At 42.2% G+C, this 24249-nt stretch overlaps 1 protein-coding gene and 1 long non-coding RNA gene across 8 annotated transcripts; one reads left to right on the top strand and one right to left on the bottom strand.

Moving 5' to 3' along the window:
* The first annotated feature begins 26 nt into the window (after window positions 1–26).
* On the top strand, window positions 27–15125 carry LOC126981507 (uncharacterized). 2 transcript variants are annotated; one of them, XR_007733969.1, is made up of 4 exons: window positions 27–266; window positions 457–579; window positions 12313–12509; window positions 14978–15125. It is a non-coding gene; the product is annotated as an uncharacterized LOC126981507 (long non-coding RNA). The 2 variants fall into 2 exon arrangements; XR_007733968.1 differs by having other exon boundaries at window positions 27–277.
* Window positions 5993–24220, bottom strand: LOC126981501 (RUN and FYVE domain-containing protein 2-like). 6 transcript variants are annotated; one of them, XM_050832597.1, is made up of 12 exons: window positions 19215–19346; window positions 17742–18023; window positions 15026–15204; window positions 14671–14780; window positions 14275–14482; window positions 13613–13770; window positions 13002–13179; window positions 12211–12471; window positions 9524–9621; window positions 8385–8448; window positions 7070–7222; window positions 5993–6772 (listed from the first exon to the last, which is right to left on the bottom strand). In XM_050832597.1, the coding sequence occupies exons 2-12, from the start codon at window positions 17914–17916 to the stop codon at window positions 6407–6409; spliced, it is 1950 nt and encodes a 649-aa protein (XP_050688554.1). In that variant the 5' UTR covers window positions 17917–18023; window positions 19215–19346; the 3' UTR covers window positions 5993–6406. The 6 variants fall into 6 exon arrangements, with proteins under 6 accessions (XP_050688554.1, XP_050688552.1, XP_050688551.1 ...); XM_050832595.1 differs by lacking the exon at window positions 19215–19346 and adding an exon at window positions 18888–18972; XM_050832594.1 differs by lacking the exon at window positions 19215–19346 and adding an exon at window positions 18767–18932.
* Window positions 24221–24249: the final 29 nt, after the last annotated feature.

Raw genomic sequence — 24249 nt, 5'->3', positions numbered from 1 at the left:
AGAATTACCCCCACTGTGATGTTCATTCAGTTCTTGCTTATTTGGTCTATTGGTCTGGTGTTGTTATCTTGCAGGGAATATCAACCATTACAAAGATCACAAGTGGATAAACTAGAACAAAATACGGCAAATTAATGTGTTTTCCTGCCATGTATTCCCCAGTGCGCATGCGTAGTGGACAGCAGAGCGACTTATTCTGCAATGAGATATTTCTCGCAACACATGCACGTGGGACTATTCGGTCTTCCTGCCGCGGAAAAGGCACTGTAAAGAAAGTGTTGGTGTTATTTCAGTATTTATATTTGACAAAGCTTTAATAGGAGCTTTGGGCATTTCCAGGGGTAGTTTTGACTCTGGTGGATTTAGTTTGACCCTTCTGTACGGTACCATGAACCTATATGAACACTCTTCAGAACCTGCTGACTTCATGGTCTCCTTTTTGCCCTTTGTTATTAGGTGATGTGAGGGGTGGAAGCGTCTGAGGGTCCGCCACCGCGACCAAAGGAGGCGGACACAGCATAAGGGATGCCCCAGAGATGTCAAGCCGCGCGGTTTATGAAAGCGCAACTGTAACACCAAGTAAGTGATGGCCTTTTTTTTTCAGGGGGGGGAGGATAATGGCTTCCTTGGTGCAAGGGTGCTGTGGTTATAGATATAAATCCAGAGAAAGGAATATAAAAAGTCTCTACTCTGCTTCACCTCCACATTTTTCTTCCTTATATCTTGGCCTATGACGCCGGTAGGCTTTCTTTGGGTCGTCTGAGCCCGCCGTGGCGCAGGCAAGTGGTTTATAGTGTGGGGTGAACGGAACACAATGTAAGGCTGGGTTCACATACAGCCGACTTAAATATTAGCATCCCGTTCGGTTCCGACCTAGAAAATTTTGAGAATTGGATCAATCGTGGCCGACAACAGCCTGCCCCATGCTGTCTTTGGCCTACACGCCTGGGTCCTGCCGCCGCATGGACTTGGCAAGCGGTACTGTTCGTGCAACGTAGCCAGCGATCGATGGACCCCCACCTGCGTCAGGCTGCGGTCCGTCGCTGGCTATGTTGCACGAACAGTAGTACCACTGGCCAAGGCCATGTGGCGGCACTGCCGCGGCAGGACCGAGGCGGTACCCCGGCAGCAAAGTCTATATGACTTTGCCCGGCAGGACACCGCTTGCCACGGACTGCTAGGGATACGACGTTGCTACAAACGGCGTCCTACCGGGGACTGCTAGCGATGCGACGCGGCCACACGGGCCACGCAATTTTCATGCCGTTTCCATCCTGCTTGACGCCGCCAGACGGGGGCTCACCCCCGCCGCCGGCGGTGTCTGACCCCGCCTGACCGCGTTCTAATCCCGTTCTATGCCGATTTCTGACAATCGCCCCGTCAAGTCTCGGCCGGCTCCGAATTTTTTTTTCAAGCATGCCCGCTCATGATTACCGCCGGCGCCGACCATGACCACGATGCCACACGTTTTGTTCCGTTTTCACTGATCGAGACGGAACGGGGTCGAACAAGTCGGCTATGTGTGAACCCAGCTTAAAGAGGAAGGAGCGAAAGGAACATAAATTGTCAAAATTAACAGGGAACCCCTCCAAAATGGCGCTAAAACTGTAATAATGAGTAACCACCCTAACTGAATTTTGTTGGATAGTAAAACACACTTCCCCAAAATAATTTAATTGAGCATAGCTATACAAAAATTTCTTCATGCAGCGACAGGTCATTAACAATCTGCATGCTCGACACCACAGGTCAGGGCAGCCAAACAAACGCACACACTGATGTAAGATTTAACACTCATTCGAGACTTGTTGGCAAGCACACAAAGCCCTGCAAGGCGTGGATAACAACAAGAACAGAATAATTATTAAACTATGAAACGTTCGTGCAATTTCAATGACGAGGAACGGTAACTTAAACACCCAAAGCCTTCCCGGACTCTATAATCATATTCTTTGTTCATTCAAGAAAACACTCCATATTGTTTCTACTAAGGGCCCACTCACACAAAGAATCTCTCTCTCTCTCTCTCTCTCTTGAATGCCATGTTATACTGTTACACTTTTTTTCAACCTTCGATCCTTCCAACATGAGTTACCTAATCAATAAATGCTGTGTGGCAAATACCTTGAACACAGCCTGTACACACATACTATAATACCAACTCTTCAGTGAGCACAACAGTAGGCTAACACTCACACAGCCATCACAGCTCAGAGGCAGAATTAAGCCAACTCAGGTGAGAAGGATAAGGGATGGCAGTAGCATTACCTGACCTACTTTTTCTCGGGCATGGTTTCTGACCTCCATACAAAATATCGAAACTCTCAATGTACTCTCACCTACAAGTAAAGGTTTAATGGGCATGGCTTCCCATTTGATCTTCCTGCAAAAAGTCCCATGTATGGTAGAAAAATGTTACATAGTTTGGGTAGCGTCATGCCTTAGCTGCATGTTTGAGGGTGAAGTGAAGGCAGGGTCGTGCATCTAAGGGAAGACAATTAAGGATGGACACAGAACAGCTAGGGAGCCAAAGTGTCTCTAGAGTCTGAGCAAACCCATAGCTGAGGTGGTATCTCAGTCCTATCACATGCAGCACAACTAACAAATTTTATCAGGTGCTTTTACAGGAATCTTCTAAATTTCAGTTTTACAAGTTACTACCTCATGTTTGTGTCATTGCATTTAGTTTTGAAAAAGACATTGTCAAAAGTTAGCCACAGCAAAAGCTTGGTGTGTATTATTATAGTCTTTGCTGAATGGATTACTTTGGTGAGACTGAAAATAATATTCAGCACTTTAATGTATGAGTACTACAGGTGAAAAGATTCTGGAATTTTATGTTTTCACTGTAAATCCAGAATATGCATACCATTATCAGAGCTCTACTCCAAATGGAGGCTCTCTAACCTCACTGGACCAGTCTCCAACTCTGCCCCCTAAGAAAGCCTATATTCTGGGCTTGCTGCTTCTTTCACTTTACCTCAATATACAAATAAGAGCTAGTAAAAGAGGTGTTTGGTGAGATGAGACCAAAGACGTGACCTTCATTACAAACTTGGATTAGTTAAGAAAAACACTTGCCCTTCAGTGTATCCATAACTAGGCTATAGACCCCCTTTCTATACCCTAATATGAGTGTATATACTTACACACACACACACACACACACACACACACACACACACACACACACACACACACACACACACACACTATATCAATCACACCATTTCCATGTCTCACTCGTCTGATAAACAGAGCATCATGTTTTCATCCTATGTATGCGTGTCATACAATGCAAAAGTAATAATATTGTTATTCAAAGTTTACCAAAGCCCTAACTGATGACGTAACATTTACCTTCATTGGAAAATATCAGCTCATTACAACCTTACAGACTATTGTCTTAAATGCTGTGAGTATGCCACTAACAGCAGCTGCTGCGGGGTGTAAATGCCTTTTGGTATAGCCACTGTTAAAAAAAAAAGACAATAAAAACTCATATTACATTCCTTCATATACAAGAAAAGCCATATATCATGATAGCTTGTAACATGAATTGGAAACTTAAATCATGCTTTAGAAAAATGTGTTAGTTTTCCTAATCAGTCTTCACATGCAATAAATTGGTGGGGCATACTATGGGTGACCCGACAAGGCAAATCACTGTTTTAATTTCAGCCGAGACAAAAATATCAAGGGAAAGCTTAAGTGATCTGACTAGGAACCAGTAGATCAATTTATGTGTTTCAGCTGAAATTAAGGTGTGAAGATCATTAATTTTGCATGCATAATATAGACTATTGTTATCTGATACACAGGATAAGTATGGAAGAGTATACTAACAGATCTAGACACAAAGACATGAAGAATCAGGCATGGATTGAAAGTGTTCAATCAAGAGGCAGTTATGAGACATGCAGCATCAGGCAACAGCTGAGAAAGTGGTTATTATCAGCTTTGGAGGTAGTATTATATGCAGTCAGGCAAAGAAATGACACGTTCAAGGGCTAACATTCCTTTGCTCCATTTATAGAATTAAGAAAAATATTTCTCTCAGCACTTATGGTCCCGGTGTACATTGGTAACACGTCCTAGTTAGCACCTCTCCATTCTTGGCACCAATGATTTCAACTCACAGATGCAGCATTGCATCAGCTTAAGCATTATCATGCTATACTGAATGTTAAAATATTGAGACACAGGCAGTGCAGTTTATAAGCATCTTGCTTTTTCAATGTGGGCATGTTACAGCCATATGCACACAGTTTGAGAAAGTCTTTACTTCAGGTTGTACAGCTAAAGGAAAACTTTCCAAACTCAGGACTAAAGCTGCCTAAATATTTCTAATTTAATACGTGAGCTCTTCACAATTGGTCAAGAATACCTCTCCAAGACAAACTGTATACGCCTAGACCAACATGCCAACATTCACCACAGGGAGTTAAGAGGAAAAAATTATCAGATCTAGAAGTGAGACTGCCGAGTCAGGCAAGGACTGAATATCATAATGGGTACACTTAAATGTTACAAAAAAGTCCTCTGCACAGGTTGACTATGAATGAAATCAAGCAAAATTGTAGAAGTTGCTACTGAGAAGGCCTGCTGCTTGAAACTGAGAACAAAAACATAGCTGAGTAAAAGTTCTGTTATCCTGATTCACACACAATTCCCATTACCCAACACACTAAAGCTTATCAGTTACAAGACACAAAACTGCAGCCATCACGTGTGCAGTATTGTTAGCTTTGGCAAATAGAAACTCCAACCTTTAATCAACAAAACTTTCCTTTAGTGTAAAATATAATCAACAATATAGTATATGCCACCTAACTTTCCTTTCCTGTCATTGTGAATCTGACATATATATCACTCTTTCAAATGCCTTCAATATTGAGAAAGTGAAAAACCCTTATGCTTATTTTTACCCACTTCTTACAATACAGCATGATGCTTTATATTATGTAAAATAGAAATATAAAATGCACTGAGCAAGGCACATGTAGATAATGAGCAGATTTTAAAAATAAATTTGTCATTACCTTGACAACTTCCTCAATTTTTTTTCCATGTCATCCTGGTCCTCTGTACATCTGCAAGTGTAGCCAGAGAACAAGTCATTGAAGGAATGAAAGACACTCACCATGAGGGATGACTTCCTCAATATTAAGTTAGTGTCACTGGAAAGGAGACTCCACCAGGTTTTGCACCTCACCATCACTGTTGCACATCCCATCATAAATATAATTCACATACAAAAAATTTAGACAATAGAACCATATTTTTTGGGAGCATTGATCTGGGATACCTCTACAATAGCTTCACTAGTACTCACCTTAACACATACATACATCTTACTTTTGGATAACAGAACTCTTACTGGAATTGTGCAGACGGACAAATAATATGATACAAACATAACAATCGAGTTAACAAATTTATAAATTTGAGAACTGTGTGAAGAATACTACTTTAGCCATGAACATAAACTAAAACTACATTAGTAAAATTTTGTTTCCAATATTTACCTTAAAGTTTCTGATGACCTCTTTGCAATCCAGGTAAACATTTCCCCCTAAACATACTGTAATTTCAGGATGACAATGCACTTACATTCATGGATAAAGCTATACAATGACAACCTGAAGACAAATTTATCATAAGATAGATTTGCAATAGTGTCCAAACATAATAAATGTATTAATCTTTTTTGGCTAAACATGTAATGGCCTTATTGTTTTCTTCTTGGTAAATTCAATCTATACATAGTATAAATGTGCCAATAGACTATCATCTTCACACAACTCATTCTAACAACAATATAAAAATATAATCAACATCAATAGTCACTATCTTCCTCTGCATGCAATCAACACTTTCATGCAACCATGTGTGGGTTGCTCTTATTTAAAACTGAATAAATCTTATGAGGCTCAACCATCAAATTGTCTCATAAAGTATAAGAGATGCAAATGATTTTTTGATTTCTTCAGCATATTTCTTGTTGCTTAAATGTAGATCAGATCTTTTACAAAAAATACCTTTGAAGTCTTTCCCCATAATCATGTTCTTCCCTCTGCAAGAACAAGAAGCTCATAGTAGTGAAGTAGGTGGCCACATGTGATTCCTATGGAAGAATGGGAGGATGAGCCTAGCCAAGCACCCCTCCTTCACTAACCTGTCACTAACCACATACATGAATCTCTAGTTAAAAAATTATAAAGATTCCTACTTGTATTGACATTATTCACAGCTCTCCAGATTTACATGAATGTACAAAATGTTGCACCATTTCCAGCTTTGACACAAAGAGCAAATTCATGCAGTCATGGTTACGGAAATGCATATAACCGGCCTCTAAACAAATGGACAGGATTGTTTGGACGTGTTAACAGCCACCCAGACACTAGTTTTCAGAATTGGAGTACCGTTCCAACAACTGGGTATGGCAGGCGTCACACACCCTGACTGGCCGAGCTGAAGAGGGAAGTGGCATTGTGTTGTCACTGCAACTGTGACAAAATATGTTCCCACAGTGCCGGCAGTGGTGCCTGCGACGAGCAATGCTGAATTCTTTCTCACAGAGGCGACATTTGTTTGCCTCCTTGTCGGGAGCCCACTGTGCATCACGCAGGGACTTGCTCACATCCCGCAGATCAGCCATCTTCAGCTTAGACTCAGACAAGTGGGCTCCCAGCTCTTCAAGAGTTCTCTCTTGGTTCTCAACAGTAGAAATCAGTTGCATGTGTGCTGCTTTCAAAACCAGGTATTCCTATAATGAAAAGTAGCCATTTCAGCATTACTCAGACAACTATTTTTTCTAAGGTGCAACCATCATATTGAAAACTTATCAATAGTGATGAGGATAACCAAGGTCTCAGATCATTTGCTGATGGTGTAACAAATGTTTAAGTTTCATCCTCTAAAACACCACTGCAAAATGTAATTGGAGGCATCACTGCTATAATTCAAATTTAACAATTATATGTAAATTTATATGTAAATTTTCTAAAACTTCTTGCATTAGAAAATGTGGAAAACCAACTGAACAAGAAGTGGGAATACTTACTTCTCTCTGCTTGCCCAGTTCCTTGACCTGCTGCTGAAGCTCTGCCTTTGCCTCTCTATCCTTCACCAGTGTCTCCTGCAAGGACTGGCGCCACTCACGCTCTATTTTGAGGTCTGTCTCTAGGGTGGACGACTGCACCTCCCCATCACACACCTAACAAGATTTAGTCATGTGTGACTATTACTGGTTTCAACAAATGTCATGCTTTGTTGTTAGAAAAATGGAAAAAGGGCCTACTTTGACCAGTCTCCATAACGAAGTTGACATTAACCCTTAAACAGTGGTGGAACTATATATAGACAGTCCATTATCCGGTCAGTCAGTTTTGTATGGCAGAAATATAACAAAACTTCCAGATTGCAGTAGAATCTATATACAGATGATAGTTAAAACATCTATTATGCGGCATAACTATATTTATGCTACGGTTTTAAGGTCGGCAGTGACTATAAAAATGATATAGATGATTCATTTTGGGGGGAGCTACTCTTCAAATACTGCCACCATCTAAGGGTTAAAGAGTGACAAATGATTAACAATAAGTCGAACCCCTTTTAATGAAACATGAAATACAATGAAAATTTCTCTGAAGCCATGCTGTTGTTTGGGAGTCCAGAGTATGTTCCTACTGTCATGCATGACACTTCTTGGAGGAACTATGCTTCAGAGATAAAGACTGACATCATACACGGGTGCTCCCCTATTTATGAACATCTGAGTTACAAACTTTAAGAAATACAAAAAAAAGGCAGTCTTTATATCCAAATTCTCAAGACAGCACCATTTTAGAAGTTCAGCTGCTGCACAATAGATTCTAAATGGTCCAGAGTGCCACCTTGTAATCACAACCCCATTATTTTTGTGATGCCACAGCATTCTTCATGGCAGTTTGTGGTTTTCATAAATGCTTACTAACCCTAACATGTCATGTGATATTATGCCAAGCAAGTGTGAGTAGTGGAGATGATCAAACACCACCTCCTCTCTTCTTCCTGATCCATCCCCTTCTTGAGCTGAGAATGGGAAGAGAGGAAGGGGTACATTTCATCATCTTCAGCTCATGCTCTACAAAGGGGATGTTGTTTATGTGGGGGCAGTGTATTCGATATCACATCTCCTTTACCTAATAACAAGGGGAAAGAAGGAACAGTATAGAAATGACAGAGGTGAGAAAACAATAAATTATGCTGATAGAATATACTATCAACTATATTGAGGTAATGTTTTGAGTTACGAACCAACCCGTCGAACCAACCATGTTCATATATAAGGGAGCACCTGTGCTCTTCAGTGTCAGACCTCCTGTGAGACTAACCTTGTCACTGAGCTTCTGAGCAGTGGTCTTGGCTGCCTCTTTCTGAAGCAGACACTCCTCATACCTGGTGGTTAAAGTTTACTTGTGGGGATGAAAAATCAGAAACTCAAAACAAATATAAATTGCAAGTGGAAAACTTAAATAAATAACTTAAATAAATTTAGCAAAGTATATCACATAAACATATTTAAATCATAAACACAAAGTAAAAGCAGAGTAGCGTGTGTTTTCAGAATTGGTGTCTCAGATAGATGAACAAAATTTGACAAACCAAACAAGGAAACAGAGGCAACCAAATGTATCAATTTCAGCTTTGAGTGATAATGAAACTCTTTGACAAGATACAGTTTCCTTTATTTGGCAATATCTGGTTGAGGTGATACATGCAATGTCTTGAGAGTACGTCACTACATGTCATCAAAACAAACACTGGCAAGGTGAGGGCATAACTTCAGCAGAAATGTGTTCCGTCCATCAGCGCGACAAGTAATAGGTGTGATCATGGCTGCCTCAGCTGATAATGTAAACACTTGGCTGAAGGTTTGCCAATTTTTGCTTATCTATTAAAGCATTCCTACTCTTTCAACCAATTCTCTTCCTCTCTATTTCTTTAACATATACAAAAGGCTATATGATAGTTTTTCTGTGTTAAAGACACCAATAAGACTATATATGAATAGACTATTAAGAATTTTTTCACTCACTACATGATGACTTAAAATGCAGCATTTATAATCCAGAAAATATTGTAATATGCTCTAACTGCAAAAGGATAAAAAATACTGCATAAGTTTCTGAGGGAAAAGGAGGGTGAATGGCAAATCAAACATCAGTAAGCCAAAATGAGGAAAGCATTCCCTTTATATATGAGTCGATATGATAGTATTATTTGTATTAGTAGTAGTGGTAGCAAGCTCTTGCACCAAACAAGGGAGAGGCCTTATCACAAGGGATGAGCCGCTCTGCTCTGAAGCTCACACATACTAGCTGACTTCCCTACCCCACCTTTCTGCCCCTCCTCTCCCTCAGCCGGCTCCTCGGCCTCCCTTTGGCTAGGTGGCTCATAGTATGACTTGGACCGAGACCTCTGTCCTGCTGGTGAGGGTTCATGAGAAGACTGAGGGTCCTGGAATACATACTGTGACTCCAAATTGCGAATAGTCTCTGCCATTTCTGCTGCCTTGGCCTCCAGACGACCGATGAGTTCGGTTTTCTGTTTTAATGAGCTCTCGCATTCCTGAAAAACATACAGTAGAGAATACCAGTGTTCCTCGCCGTGTGTTTGTCTTGTCAAAGACCTCTCTTGCGGCCGAGTATTCTCTTTTTTTCTTCAGGGACATGTGCACTAACAGCAATTAGTGGATAAGAAAATATACATCCAGCTTAATACAAAATGCTTCACAATACTTTGTCACTCATGATCTTAATAACATTCATGTACCATAATGCAGAATCTATTTAGTAGTATGATAACATTCTATGCTTCTCTGAGTTGGTCTTAAGAGTTGTCACACATTCACACACGCTAGACAGGTTGAGACGAGCCCAAATTGTCGTTAGTTGGAGGCAGTATGTTGTGATATAAGGAAGCACCAGAAATGCCAAATAAGCTACACAGGAGTTACAAGTAGATCAATGACTGATTATGCCAGGAAGCTTTGCAGCACACAAAGAAAAGAAAATGTAATCTAGACAACAAGAAGGTGACGACAACAATTCATGATACAGGAACACACAATGTACTGCAGCTGATGATATGCAATATGGGGAGGGGAGAGAGCTTGTCCTGGTATTTACATATAGTTTGCAACATCATTTCAAGAACACAAAAGATGTACATTACTCAAACATGCAGTGAGATTCTAGGAAGGGGATTGGTTGGAACAAAATTGGTCGCTGAGAGAAATTGAGACCCTTACAAAATAATTTAGGCAAAGACAATATTGACTAACTAACCATAATCTATTCCAGTGTCTAACACTTGTCTGTATCAATATGAAAATCCTTCCTATTTACAATTCAATTTCACTCCGAAGAGGTTCGAGGCGCATTATTACTCTGAGGGGCAAATTGTGACTCGGTGCAATATTTAAGATTAGTGAGCATGCTACTGATTTTTGTGGTTTTCTCTTGCAGTCGCTCCACCACTAAGCCCTTCTCGTAAATTTCCTGTTCGCATTCCTAGAGGACAGAAAAAGTGTGTGTTAGTAACAGCAACAAAGAAAAAACAAACCAGGCCCTTAATTCTTTGAGATATTGCAAGCCACTTGCTACTGAATATGCAGCAAGAACAACTGTTTTTGTTAAAGGATGGAGTTGAAAAATCCTCAAGATATGTACAGTGAAGATGAAGCTCCTAAACACATTCCCGTCTTTATCCACATATTAGTAAAGTGGGCAGTCAGATCAAAATATGCTCAGCATACATAAAAATACTTTTCTGCCTGCAAAATCTGACCAAAAACCTGGGCCTTGTGAGCATAAGCAAGCTCTTCTACATGACATGCAGACTTTATCTTTACAGTCAAGCTCAATGTTAAATTAAAGAACACTGCAGAAAAGAGCAATATTTTCAGTGATAATAAAAAACAGCATTGAAAAGAACCAGGAGTGCTCATTGAGCTTGACTATGATGATGGAAGCAGCTGAGGTCTGACATTGCTGCTTGATCCGGCTGTAATGAAATCATGGGTTGAAAAAATAAGGTACACAAATTAATTATAAATGTTTTCTGAAAGTTGCCAGGCTGTGCAGTAATCTCTTGGTAATATAATAGTGATGAATACAAAAAATATGATTATTGCCCACTTGTGTACTGTAGGTGAGGTATGTGACTGGGTAATAGGGAATAAGGGAAAAGCAGTTATTAACAAAAATGCAAAGTAGGAAGAAAAAAGTTGAGCATATACTTAAAGACAAATGAAATTCAAAGCCTTACAGTACCATAAACTGATACAGAAAGAAAAGAACTAAGGAATGAGATGACATCTCCAACTTTAAAAATAAAGGTGCCCAATCAATTACTATAAAGGGAGGAGGACACACCATTTCTTCAGCCACTAACAGGACATCCACACTACCCTAGAAAGCCTAAGGGACTCATTAAATGAGTTTTCTCACAACTGATCTTATACTTGATCCCAGTTGTTTCTTTTTTATCTTTTATCCACTCAACATCCACTTCTCTTCTTTTCTCTCATTCTCTCTTCTCTCTTGCCCTCTCTCAAATATTCTAATAATTTTCTTTTTTAGTCTATGGGCAAGGAACCCCCAATGATTTTTCCCATTGTTTCAAAAAGCGAACACCACAACACATGCCCAGTCTCTCATCTCAGGCCGAAGGAATAAAAAGTTCATTAGCGCACACAGAAGCCACACTCCTCACATCACTCTTAGGGAAAAAACAAAGCAAGATAAATATACACAAGGGAGACTCTGAGGACACAAGGCATAGAGGATAACCAACCCATTTCCCTTAATAAAAGACTTTTCCACACTATCAGAAAACATATATACAAAAAACAAAATTAGGTGAATAAGAAAAACATGGTGAGTAAACAAATATATGGAGGATACAACAAGAGAAAATATACTAGCAAATAAAGGATGCTCTATGTATTCAATGTAGGGGAAAGAAGAGAGGAAGGAAAGATCAAACAAGCTGTGAGAGAGGAGGACATGTTGGGAGGGAGAGGGATGGGCCATACAAGCTTGATGATGACAGTGTTTGGATTAAGGGAAAAGAGTAGGAAGGAAGTAAAGAGAAGTAAAGGGGATGAAGAAAGAGACAATGGATGAGAATGGAGTGTGGTAATGCTTCTCTTACCTGCAACTTTCTGTACATTTCCAAGTTGATGACCTTAATCTCGTCCAGCTGCTGTCGAAGGGAGATGATGGTATCCTGTTTCTCATGTATGTCCTTCTCCAGCAGTTTGGCCGCCATCTCACTCTCTGCCTTCATCTGGATCTGTAACTCAAGCTCCTTCTCCACCTGCTTCCTGTGGGCACTCTCCTCCTCCAGCTGCAACTTGAGGTCCTGCATCTCCTCCTCACAGCCAATCACACTCACACGATTTGCCTTCTGGGCCTGCCATGAGGGAGTGGAAAGAGTAGCTGTTAATAATGGTACGTTTATCCTTTGTTTTAGCTTTTATTTGTGATTCTAAATTATCATGCCTCTGAAACTATTTCAGTACTTTCTTATTCTTTTATTGATATATTTTTTATGTAGATTCACTGTTAAATCTTTTGGTGGTGGGGTTGTTTTGAATGGGGGGTGAAAGTGAAAGGTAAATCTACTCCAACACAACTGATATGTACTAAAAACTGAAACCAGTATAAAAATTCATGAGATCTTTATAGTAACTAGGAGAGGAACTGCTTTATAATCAAACTCATCGTAGCATTTCAATGACCATTTCTTTTATAATCTTTTGCTTCGTCCAAAAAAAAAAAAAAAAAAAAAAAAAAAGCTGCAGATCAAGAACTACCATAAAAAATGTCTCCTAGATGCCGACCTTAAGTTTTGTAAAAAAAAAAAAATTCCACATGAATAGCAAGCAAGCAGGCAGGTAGTCATGTAATACAAAGAGGCAGACAGGCAGAAACAGTCCTCACCTCCTTCTCCAGCTGCTCCTGTTGCTGCTGGGTGGGCAGGCCTTTGTCTTTCCTGAGGCGGTCATTGTCTTCCTGCATGTGCAAGATAGTGTTCTTCGCAATGGACAAGTCTTCTTTCATTAAGGCATTGGTGGTTATCAGAGTCTCCATCTTGGCCTGAAGGTTGGTCACTGTGGCACTGAAAAAAGAAATGGCACTATGAGGAGGATTGTTTGTGTGGATGTCTGTGTGTTCTTGAGTGTGCATAATAGAGGAGTGTTCTTTGTCATTATGATTAACTCAGCTTGAAGACATCTTTACTTCTCTACATAATGTGTATCATTGTCATCATGTAGGCAGAAGCTCTAAGCAATTCCTTTTACTTTTATATAATGTATGGGAATTTTGAGTCATTGCATTAACGAAAAAAATCAGAATTGATTAGCATTTAACAACTAATGTTCAGCAATTCTTTCTTTTCTAAAGCACATAGCACAATCATAAACAAAAAAAATTAGTTCCTTCTTGAAAAACAAAAATGCTAAAGGAAAGACAAGAAAAAACAAAACATTTAGAAACATAAATAAGTCAAGGGAGGAAAGTGAGAGAGCGAGTATATGATTGCAACACACTTGAGGTGGCGGTTCAGCTCTTCAATGTAGTTCTTCTGGTCCAGCACGGTGGTCATGTCCGTCTGCTCCAGGTTGTCATCAGGGCTCGGGTCAGCCCCAGTGTTACGCAAGTACAAAGAGAAGTCAATCACCCCCATTTGGCTGTCAAGGTCCTCCTCCTGTAACACAGAGATAAGATTTTGTGTCTCCTTTAATTTGAAAGACTGCCCATCTGAATACTTGCACTGGTACTGTTTTGATTCCTAGAGATACACACCCAGTTGTAGTAAGTTATTGTAATAAGCAAAGGGTATACAGGGAACATTTTGGATGAGAATGAAGCCAATTATCCTTTTTATCATAGGAGCAGTGCCCGAGTTTATGTGGATTCAGGTTTTACATACTTTTCTGCCACATTGATAAACATGAAACTTGGTGCTGTACTACACACCACACTGGAATGATGCAAATATATACAGCAGGGGTCTCGAGACACCTCTCCATTCAACACTGACCTCTCTTTTGACCACTCATTTCTATTTTATTTAGAGGAGCAGTGACTAGCAGGCTTTTTTATTTGTTTATTTTTACCCTTAAGCTGCTTCCTTTACTGTGAAAACAAAAACAAAAAAACAGATAAAGAAAACATTAGCATAAAGGTTACACACACTCCACTCCCTCACCTTAACACACAAGTTGCAGTCAATCACATTAAGGCCCACCAGGAGGCCCATGATCACTATTGCCTCGTCTGCCAACATCAGTGCACCTGTCTCGTAAAATTCTGTCAGCAGCTCGTCCCTTCGTTCAATAAGCAGCCGGAAATAATCGGCAAGTTTCTTCTGCATGAGAGCAAGTCGCAGCCATGCACGTGCTCTCCCAATGTGAGTCCTGAGAGAGATCAAAGAGAGAGTTAATGAACCCCAAAAGACTAATTCCAGTACAGTAGTGACTACATACAGAAGATATCAACAATACATGTTCACTGTTGGATCTACTATTTCTTTTAATTTTCTTTAGACATCTTGCTATATTTATCCTGAAACTTGTAAAATAGGTCCAAGCTGGCCTCCACCTACTTGACAGTGGGCAAGTCCCGAACACTGGCTGTGATGTCCTGAGCCTCGTAGCTCCATTTCTCCACCAATTGAAAAAGGTCCCACAGCTCCTTCTTTGGTCCCAATAAGCCCTACAAAATAAAGTGTTAATGTTACCTCAGCATAGAAGAACTCGGTAAACAAAGCCTGTATTTAATTTTGCAAGGTAGTTAATGTCTACAGCAAGAATCATGTTGTATTATAAATTTAAATAAGTTAGTAAGTCAGTCAGTAGTCATTTCTTAGAAAGGTCCAGATAAATTAAGAACTAATTACATATACATTACAGAGATCAACTCAGAAGCTCAGTATTAGTAGAGGTTCCGACAACACCCACCCGTTTGGGCTTGAGTCCGTGCCGCAAGACATGTTCCAAGACAATGAAGAAGTGTTGCAACGGCACTGAGTCCGAGTCCAGTTGGCGGCCAAACTTTAGGGAGGATTCAATGAGTTCCTTCACCACCAACTTGCAGATGTTGACTAAGTTGCTGCGCTCAATGCACACAGGGTCCCGCTCTGAGGAGGAGATGAACACACTAATATTACTGGAAGATGGTAAGCTTTGATGCTGTTATGACTAATCTATGACTCTGACTACTGTATGGCTACAGAGCAAGACACATGATAGAAGGTTATTCCCAGTATTATAATTTCAGTTAGCATTACAACAGTAGTGTGTGATATCAAAATGTAGAAAAATGATATTCCAGAAATTCTTCAAAATAGCAAGCAATGTTAAAGTTCAACTGAGCATTTACGATTTGTGATTCCTATCCCTATTTTGTCATCTCTACTACGAAACCTAATTTTTATATACATATTTTTCAGGGACATATATTTTCAATAATGATGAATTATATGACATGTGTAGTTATGCAGTGCATGGTAAATGTTTCATCTAGATGTATCAGATGAAGCTACTTACACCCTACAGAAACAGCACATCACATTACTCTTTTGTCAAGATGCTTTGCAGAAGAGCAAATTATTTACATCAAACAAAATATTTCTTCTCAAGTGAAAACTGTAGCAGTCTTTCACTCCACTAAAACCAATATGCCATACACATTCTACAACTACACAAAAAATGTTCCTCTGAACTACAGAATTCAAAGCAAACTTTTACAGGCAAAACCTGATTTCATGTAAAATCAATATGGTTCATGAAAAATATAGGAACTCTCCCATGGATTAACATAAGAACACAGGTACTCTTACAGGTACTCAGGCATATGTATGTACTTCCTTAAACTGGTAAATAGGACATGAAGATGGATCAGTACGTTAGCAAAATAAAGGATGGGTTTTTATGTGTCTAAGTGGGTGTTTATCTTGTGAATAGGTCATGGTGAATTTAGATGGCTACCAGCAACAATGTAACAGCTTACATAATCCAAACACGCAAGCATGCACACACACACGCACGCACACACGCTCGCATGCACACACACACACACACACACACACACACACACATACACATTCACAAATCAAAATTATCATTTTCTACAATAATATTCATATAAAATATGTACTACAACCCATCAATGTAGCACATCTGATTTCTTACTCTCACCTCATTGTAGGGCACTCCTGTTTTCTCAGTGGCAAAAAGCTTTAAAGTCTCAGAGTACATACATTAAACCAACCCTGACATCCCTGCATCTAGCAAGTCATGAGGAGAGCTATGGTGCTAAGGTCCCTTGATACCAAAAATTCACATGGGCAGAAAAAGCCCTCAAACACCAACCAAAGCAGCAGCTGGAGCAAAGTAATTGTAAGAAGCTGGTGGATGTTCCTGCCTTGGATGAACCTACCTTGTGGGGACCAGCCATGCAGTCATGCTTTGCAATGCCCTCAGCCCTAGCTCCTCCCCACAAAATTATTGGAATCAAAGACATCCACAAACTTTTTTTCCCCCCTGCATTATGCTGCTGATTCTGGGATGCTGACTTTGCAGTGTAATATATCATGTACTATAGTACTATAGGATTAGACTTTGAGTTGCCATGTCTTAAATTAGGATATTAAAATTTATTGCTAATGACTAGATCATCTGATGCAAATAGGGAACATTTCAACCTTGTTTTGATGGCATCCCTCTCTGATCAAAGGAAACATTTAGTAGATGAAAATTATGTTAACAATGGAAAAAAAATACAACACTCTATCTAAATCTATCCAAGCAATTTAACTTTTTTATTTAGTATCAAAGACTGAAGTCCGCTTGCTTTCACAGAGAAATTCCTCTTATGACAGTGAAAATACCAGTGATAATGATCATAACAGCATGTAACAGACTGATTTCCTTATTACTTTAATGAGTGATCAGTTATCAGTATTTTAAGCTAATTATGGCTATGTAATAAGCCATCAATACAGTGTTTTAATGCTCTAATTTGATAAGACTATGGACCATGGAGTGAGACACATCTGTTGGACAAGTGCTGGAGCCCTGGCTGAGGTAGGCATGTGAGGGAGAGCAAGCATGTTAATACCTGAATCTGCTTGTGAGAATTTTGCAGAAAAATTTCTCAAATTATAATTATCATTGCTGCTTTTCTCACCTATAGCAGAGGTAATACATAATTATTATTTATCACTATTATTGAACAATGATAAATATGGCATATGAAGACACTTCATATCCTTCCATATGTGAAAATGATGTAGAGCCATGAAGTAAGCCACTGCCTGGGCAAGCAACACCCAGTCAGGACCGTTGGCACTGTGGCAGGGAGGGAGGGAGGGCGGCAGGGCCAGCACTGTCCAGCAGGGGTGTCGCGCAACGTAAAGAAGAAAGCGTGCGGACGGACCACAGGTGAGCGGCACATAGGGCGCGAAGAGCCCCGGCGGGAGGCCAGGGAGTATGCTGAGCGCCCGGCCCACGGCCCCGCCCTCGCAGTCCAGGGCGGGGTTGTGAGGCGGGGAGCTGTCCCCCTCGGCAGATCCCTCCGAGTTTGTGGCCAACATCAGTGGCTCAGAGAGGGGTAGAGTGTGCAGGGAGGAGGAGCCAGGTGGGAAGTGGTGGTGTTGGTGGTGGGTGTAGGCACCTGAGGGCGGGGGTGACCCTGGGGACGAGGACGCAGAGCTGTCCTTCGCGACCCCTGTGCTGCTGTTGCCTCCCTCGGCCAGCTCCTTCAAGCACAGCCAATCACCATCCACAGAAACCCGGAAGTTGCACAGGTAGATGGTGTCCTCCGCCCCGGCCATCTCCACCAGCACCATCTTAGGGGGCGGCCATCAGGGAGTGCCGTGCTACACAACACTTCACTGACACAGTCATACTGCCAAAGCACGCTTGTCTTCGCTCATAATACTGTGGACACCTGTGCCTATGCCACCAAGGGATGAGGAAGCGATTAAGACACGAGCTGACACGTGGTGAGGCCATGCACGTATTGGCAAACGTATTATTAATCATGGTGTGTGTGTGTGTGTGTGTGCGTGTGTGTGTAGCAAAAACATCACTGAACCATCTCATCTCTACGCCAGTAAATCGTATGGGAAAGTTTATGATTGATTCACCAATCCACTAACGCAAACCAACTTCAAGGCATAAGATTAACAACGTCTGAACAGTCTGCGATATCAAACTTACTGCCATGAATACGTTTGAGTAGTGACGTATATGAATAACGCACAAAATCACGGGAACACGCCGCAACCAACCCACAAGTCCCGTCTATAATGATTTTGGCACACGCGATTTACTCTGGTAGTGTGTGTGTGTGTGTGTGTGTCCAGCCTAACATCTGTCCAAAGCAGCCAGGCACTCTCAAGTCTCGTGGATCTTGAGTAATCGTTAAATTGACCTTCGTCGGGCACTCCTCCTTTAACCCGCCGAATAAATCCACTACGTCGCTAGTAATGGTAGTCACTTCCTCAAGGGGGGGGACTCACACCTTCCCTCAGCGTTCCACACCCTCACGCCAGGTCAAGCATGCCCAGATCGCGAGGGCTGCACACGATTCTACGCTCTTCTGGTGAGTCACGGAGGTTGCCACATATCGGGCGTGAGCGTTCCGTCTGTTTACCTCGAGCACGCTTCTGCCTCCCCGTCCACCTCGAGGCCTACCTGTATTTCACTTTCGGCCATTATTTCCATCTCTGGCACTTTACGACATCGACTTTTAGCCAAGAAACACCAGGTCATGGAGCAGTGTCTCACAAATCATCGGCAATACAGCAATGAGTACCGTGGAGGCAGCGGCCGCGCGAGTCACTGTTGCTGCTTCCAGGCTCAGCAGCCCTGCGCAGGCGTGCCCGGAACGTGGCTGGCTGCTTCCAGATAAAACAGGCATTCTATTCCCCTTCAAAGGTACCGTGGCACCGCTGCTATTAATAGAGGGAACATTTTTAAACCATTGTATCACGACGTAGAAATTTATGATTGCTCTCAACGGGAAATAAAATGATTCGCGGGTGACTGACCGACTGCTTAACAATGATTAAATGGCGAGATGTTTAGCGTTAGCGGTCTTCGGTTAAGGTCTGATTTGGTTTGGTGTTGATAAGAAAAATACATGTATGAGTTCCAGGACGCGGCTGCCTGTGGGAGGCTGGGAAAGATCGTGGAGGTGCAGGCTGCTGCGCACTGTCTGCCTGCCTCCCTCCCGGCGACCAGGCGGGGCGGGGCGACTGATCAATACTCGCCGTCACCTCCAAACCGACAATACTCGCTCCACTCACATCCTCCACCTCCATTCATCGGCTGGAAGGACTCGATGAGGGCCCAAAAACATGTATGAAATATGAGGTAGCAACAAGGAGGCTCCTGCGTCACTGAGTCTCGAGGGGAATGTCATATTCGCTTACTTGGCAGGCTGAATAACAGTTAAAACGGGAATGAAACACATAGTTTCGATAGGTAAACGTTACAGTATTCTCACCACTAGAGCAGAATGCTATAACAAATGCCCTTCCAACACTATACTCCGATTTTAAGTCAATGACGTCTGAAGTGCCAACCAGAAGAAATGAGTCACTGCAATACGGTATTCCCAAAGCTAGGCCCATCAGCATGCCGGGTTACATGAGCTGTCTGTTGAGTATTATGGCATTCTTCCCCCTCTGAACCGGCCGGCACCTCTGCTTCACTTGACAGGCCTCCTCCTGCCACCTGCCTCTCAACACCTTCACCTGCAAGTCGACTGTGGATGTGGGCGTAACTGACGCATATTGTGCTCGGTGACCCAGCCAAGAAATGCGTTTTATTCCTTATGCACAGCTTCATCTCCCCTGTGGTTTATTTAGGAATAAAACCCATAACCCTGATGATTGACCCCCGCCCCAACCACACGGCCCTGCACTACTTTTACAGCGATGATAGTTTTTTTAGAGGTAGCATGTGCAGAGCTGTGATGCTGGTAGGGGTGGGTGAGGGTGACAATTATATCAATTTCTACCTTTTATTTGCGTGTATTTTAATGAGATGCCCTGTGCATGATACATCATGGAATGGATATACGCCATTCATTAAGATATAAATAATGACGCATCTTATAGAGAACATTTTTGGTGCAGAGGCTGAGATAACGGGGAGGAAACTCGTCCTCCCGAGATATAATTTACGGTTCTTCACCGTATTAACTGCATGACGAAGTACTTTGAGGAGAAAATTATTAAAATGCTTGCAGTCTCTCCCGAACATACCTACTGGTATAAGACCACTCTGTGAATGGATTGCCGTATTAGAAATGCCAGTATACGTCAGGAGACAAGGAGGTAGAGAGGTAGAGGGATTTGGGGTTGAAGCTGTCCACTGTGTTATGGCAAAGTGTCTGAATACTATCTGGGTAATACATATTAGTTGCATGATGTGTTACTTCAGGGCCGGCCCTAGCAGGTGCGGGGCCCAATGCAAAAATACATCTTAATTACTGCCATTTAGTGCAGTCAAACAAATACAAAAGAATACAAACTGAGGTAGGCACGTCATCCCTCCCTCCTCCCCTCCTTTCCTCCCTTCTCATTCACTCCACACCTCCTATTCTCTCCTCCCCTCCTTTCCTCCCTTCTCATCCCCTCCTCCCATCTCAATGTTCTCATCCCTCCTCACCTCCCCTTCCCTCGATGAAGAGCAATTGTTACAGACCTCATAACGTATGAGTGACGTCATCCCCGCGGGGCCCTTAGAGGCGCGGGGCCGATGCAGTTGCTGGCCCTGTGTTAGGGTAAAACCATGTATGATAACCAAGCCTATCATACAGCTGACATGTGTTCCCTGCCATTACACTTGTATAAATCTGTCTGACTTACGTAGAGTGGCCAGGAAGTCTTACGGCGGATTGGTCTGGCCCACCCACGGTGTTATGGACTCGCTCAACACGAGTATATGGCGTTGTCGGTAACTGCAGAAGGACAAAGATCCGGATCTTCAAGTCCCTTGTGCTCCCTGTCTTACTCTATGGTTGTGAGACATGCCGGCGACTACTCCGTGAGACTGATTCGACATATATTACCTGCATAGTCCGTCAACGCCAACTCCGGCAATACGGGCACGTGGCACGTTTTCCGGAAGCTGATCCTGCTCATCGGGTTGTCTCTGTAAGAGACAATCCTGAGTGGAGGAGGCCAAGGGGACGCCCACGGAGTTCGTGGCTGGAGCAAGTCGATAGATCCTGCCGGGAGGTGCTCACGTTGGGAAGGGGGCCTGCATGGAGACTCGCCCGGAGGGACCCCCGGGCTTGTCGTCGTAGGGTGGGCGAGGCGACGTGCCCCCAGCGTATGCCCCCATTGATTGATTGATTACGTAGAGCCTCCAGCAGATATGAATCATATGTTGTAGAGTGGGGCATAATGTTACTGCAGTTTGCCTTGCCCTAAATTTCCCAGGCATAACTATTTACTAACCAGCTAATATGGTAGAACAGGTGAGTGGTTTTATCAGGTCAGGTGGTTATAGTAACCTGGCAAAGTTAAGGTAAGGTAAACTGCAGCAACATGTGTCCCAGCCTGCCCCATATGATTCATATTATTATTGTTATTATTATTATTATTATTATTATTATTATTATTATTATTATTATTATTATTATTATTATCATTGCCATCCATGAAAGAGAATCAAGGGGAAAAAAAATACATAGATCCAAACAAAGTCCCTTCCATGAGAACACATGGATATGAAAAAAAAAGTGACAGTAAAGCAAGGAGAAGAATAAAAAAGGGAGGACAAAAACAATACTGCTGGAGGCTCAACATCCCCAGAGAAAATCATCAACTGTATAGGCCATAAAACCATCCACCTGCCCTCCCTTTTTAAAGTACAATTGTCACTCAAGAAACAATATCTGTGAAAGGCTTCCCTTCTTTTCATTTAGCTAACAATCTCATCTTCCCCTATGGGGTTGGATGGGCTATGAGTTTCTCACTCTTGACAATCATAATCTCTATCCTCCCTGATGTTAATTAATCCTTCCATAACAAGCTGTGAGAAGCAAATCAACAGCATATCCAAATCACCCTAACACTGCCAAAGTCACATTTTATTTTTTGTCAAAGCATTTTTTTTTTTTTTCTTTTTGTTTACTGGTAATGAATGTTTTTACCAGCGTTTACTTAATTTACTGGCATTAGGTTATTATCCAAAAGATGGAAAAACATGAGTTGGATGTAGCAGAGATGTGAATGTTGCTATAGACGTTTGGGGTGACTAGAGAGGATAGCCTAGAAGATAAAACACTTACATCAGAATGACAGTTAAGAAAATATTGAAGAAATAACAACGAGCAACACTGAGATTGTATGAACATGTAATAAGAAGAGAGAAGGACTAGAAAGACAAGTAATGAGAATGAAAGCACAGGGTAGAAGAGGGAGACCAGAGAAGAGGTTGATGGATGTTGTAAAGGAAGACATGAGACAAAATTATCAATGAACAGACAGTACATAACGGACCACGGTGGAGATGGCTCGTACGCAACAGTGACCTGTCTAACTTGGAATAATAATGTTGAGAAGAAAAAGGTTACTGTCTGGAGTCAAGGAGGGTTACAAGTCTGTATTCACCACTCTTTAAGTAAACCTAATGAGGGTCAAGAGGGACTAAACACCTACTAACTAATGGGGAGCATACGTCCGAGGGCATGTCGCTTCACTCACTCGCTGCCTTCATTCCCAAAGGTCCCACCAGGCAGGCTCTCACATAGATGCCCTCTCCATCCCTGGCAGGCTCGATCAACTTGCCCCAGCCATGAGTTACGTGGACGTCCCCTTGGTGTCCTCCACTCAGGGATATCTCGTACAGAAACAACCCTGAGAGCAGGATTGATGTCCAGGAAGTATGCCATGAGCCCATAGAGGCAGAGTTGGCAATCACTGACTTAATTGGTAACAGGCCTTGATTCAATAATATCATGAAGTCACCAGTGTGACAAAGTACCAAAGGCATTTACATTAGGGTTGTCACCTTCAGCTCAGAAAAATACGGGACGCAGTAGCTGAAGTTGGAACAGTGATTTACAGTTTGCTTTAAAAGTGTCATCAGTACTGCTGGCCCATGAATAATCAGTTTCCCATTCATGGCGATATATTTCTGGAGTCGATTCTGCTTCTTCGCCTTTGAAGGGGGGTGGAGAGAGAACCTGAAGAGGTAGCCATTGCTCAGTACTACCTAGCAGAGCAGAAACCTGGCACAGCAGCAGCATTCTCCGCCCATCTCCTTTCTAGGCTGGCAGAAGTTGATGGTGGAGGTGGAAGGAGAGAGACGATACGACGCGTACTGTTCACGTATCACACGACAACCCCTAACACTCATATTTTTGTGAACTGGTTATATATTTGACTCAATATTTGGTCACGATGATTTTGAATTAATGATTTCATTTGCTTGAATATTCATACAGCCAAATACGGAACAAATGGTGTTCTGTATTGGTTCAAAACGGAATGCAACATTTCACTCTTCAATACGGAACGATTCCGTATTTTAAGGGACAGGTGGTCACCCTAACTTATATGTTTCTCCAAGTCACTATTCAGTGTCCCTGTCTAATAGCCATTCAAAACACCCCCATCACTAATATATAGTATACTCCTACCTATTACCATAACCTCCCTACAGAGTAAAGGCCAGTCAATGGATTAACAATCCTTGCTGGGTTCCCACAGAATTGCAGGATATCCCATAGTGTCTCACGATGCACTAAATCAAATCAGGCTGCTCAGGTCTGCTAAAAAGTATCCACACAATATTGGTTTCTTGCCTTACAGCCCCCAACCCTTCCCTCCCGTCAAGGGCTGGCTGATCCCGCCGTCCGCACAGAACACTTACTTTTCCACTTCCTCTTCTCCGAGACGGGCTTCTTGTCAGACACGTAGCCCTGCCAGGGGTCATTGTGTGTGGAGGTGGGCGTGGGGGCGGGCTCCTCCCCCGCGGTGATGTCCTGAGGGGCCGCTGGTGGGCCGTCCCCGTGTTTGTTTACCCCGTCAGCTGAGGCAGCCATGATCACTGACGGCCAGGGACGGGGACGGGACACTCCCCTCTAGGCCACTTCCTGCTTCCTCTCCCACCCCAGGCCTCATCCCAGGGGTGTACTTGTGATATTTCCTAGCCAT

The sequence above is a fragment of the Eriocheir sinensis genome, chromosome 48, assembly GCF_024679095.1.
Source record: "Eriocheir sinensis breed Jianghai 21 chromosome 48, ASM2467909v1, whole genome shotgun sequence".
In the NCBI taxonomy this organism is placed as follows: Eukaryota; Metazoa; Arthropoda; class Malacostraca; order Decapoda; family Varunidae; genus Eriocheir; species Eriocheir sinensis.
Note: the sequence above shows the minus strand (reverse complement) of the source record. Positions and strands in the feature narration are given on the sequence as shown.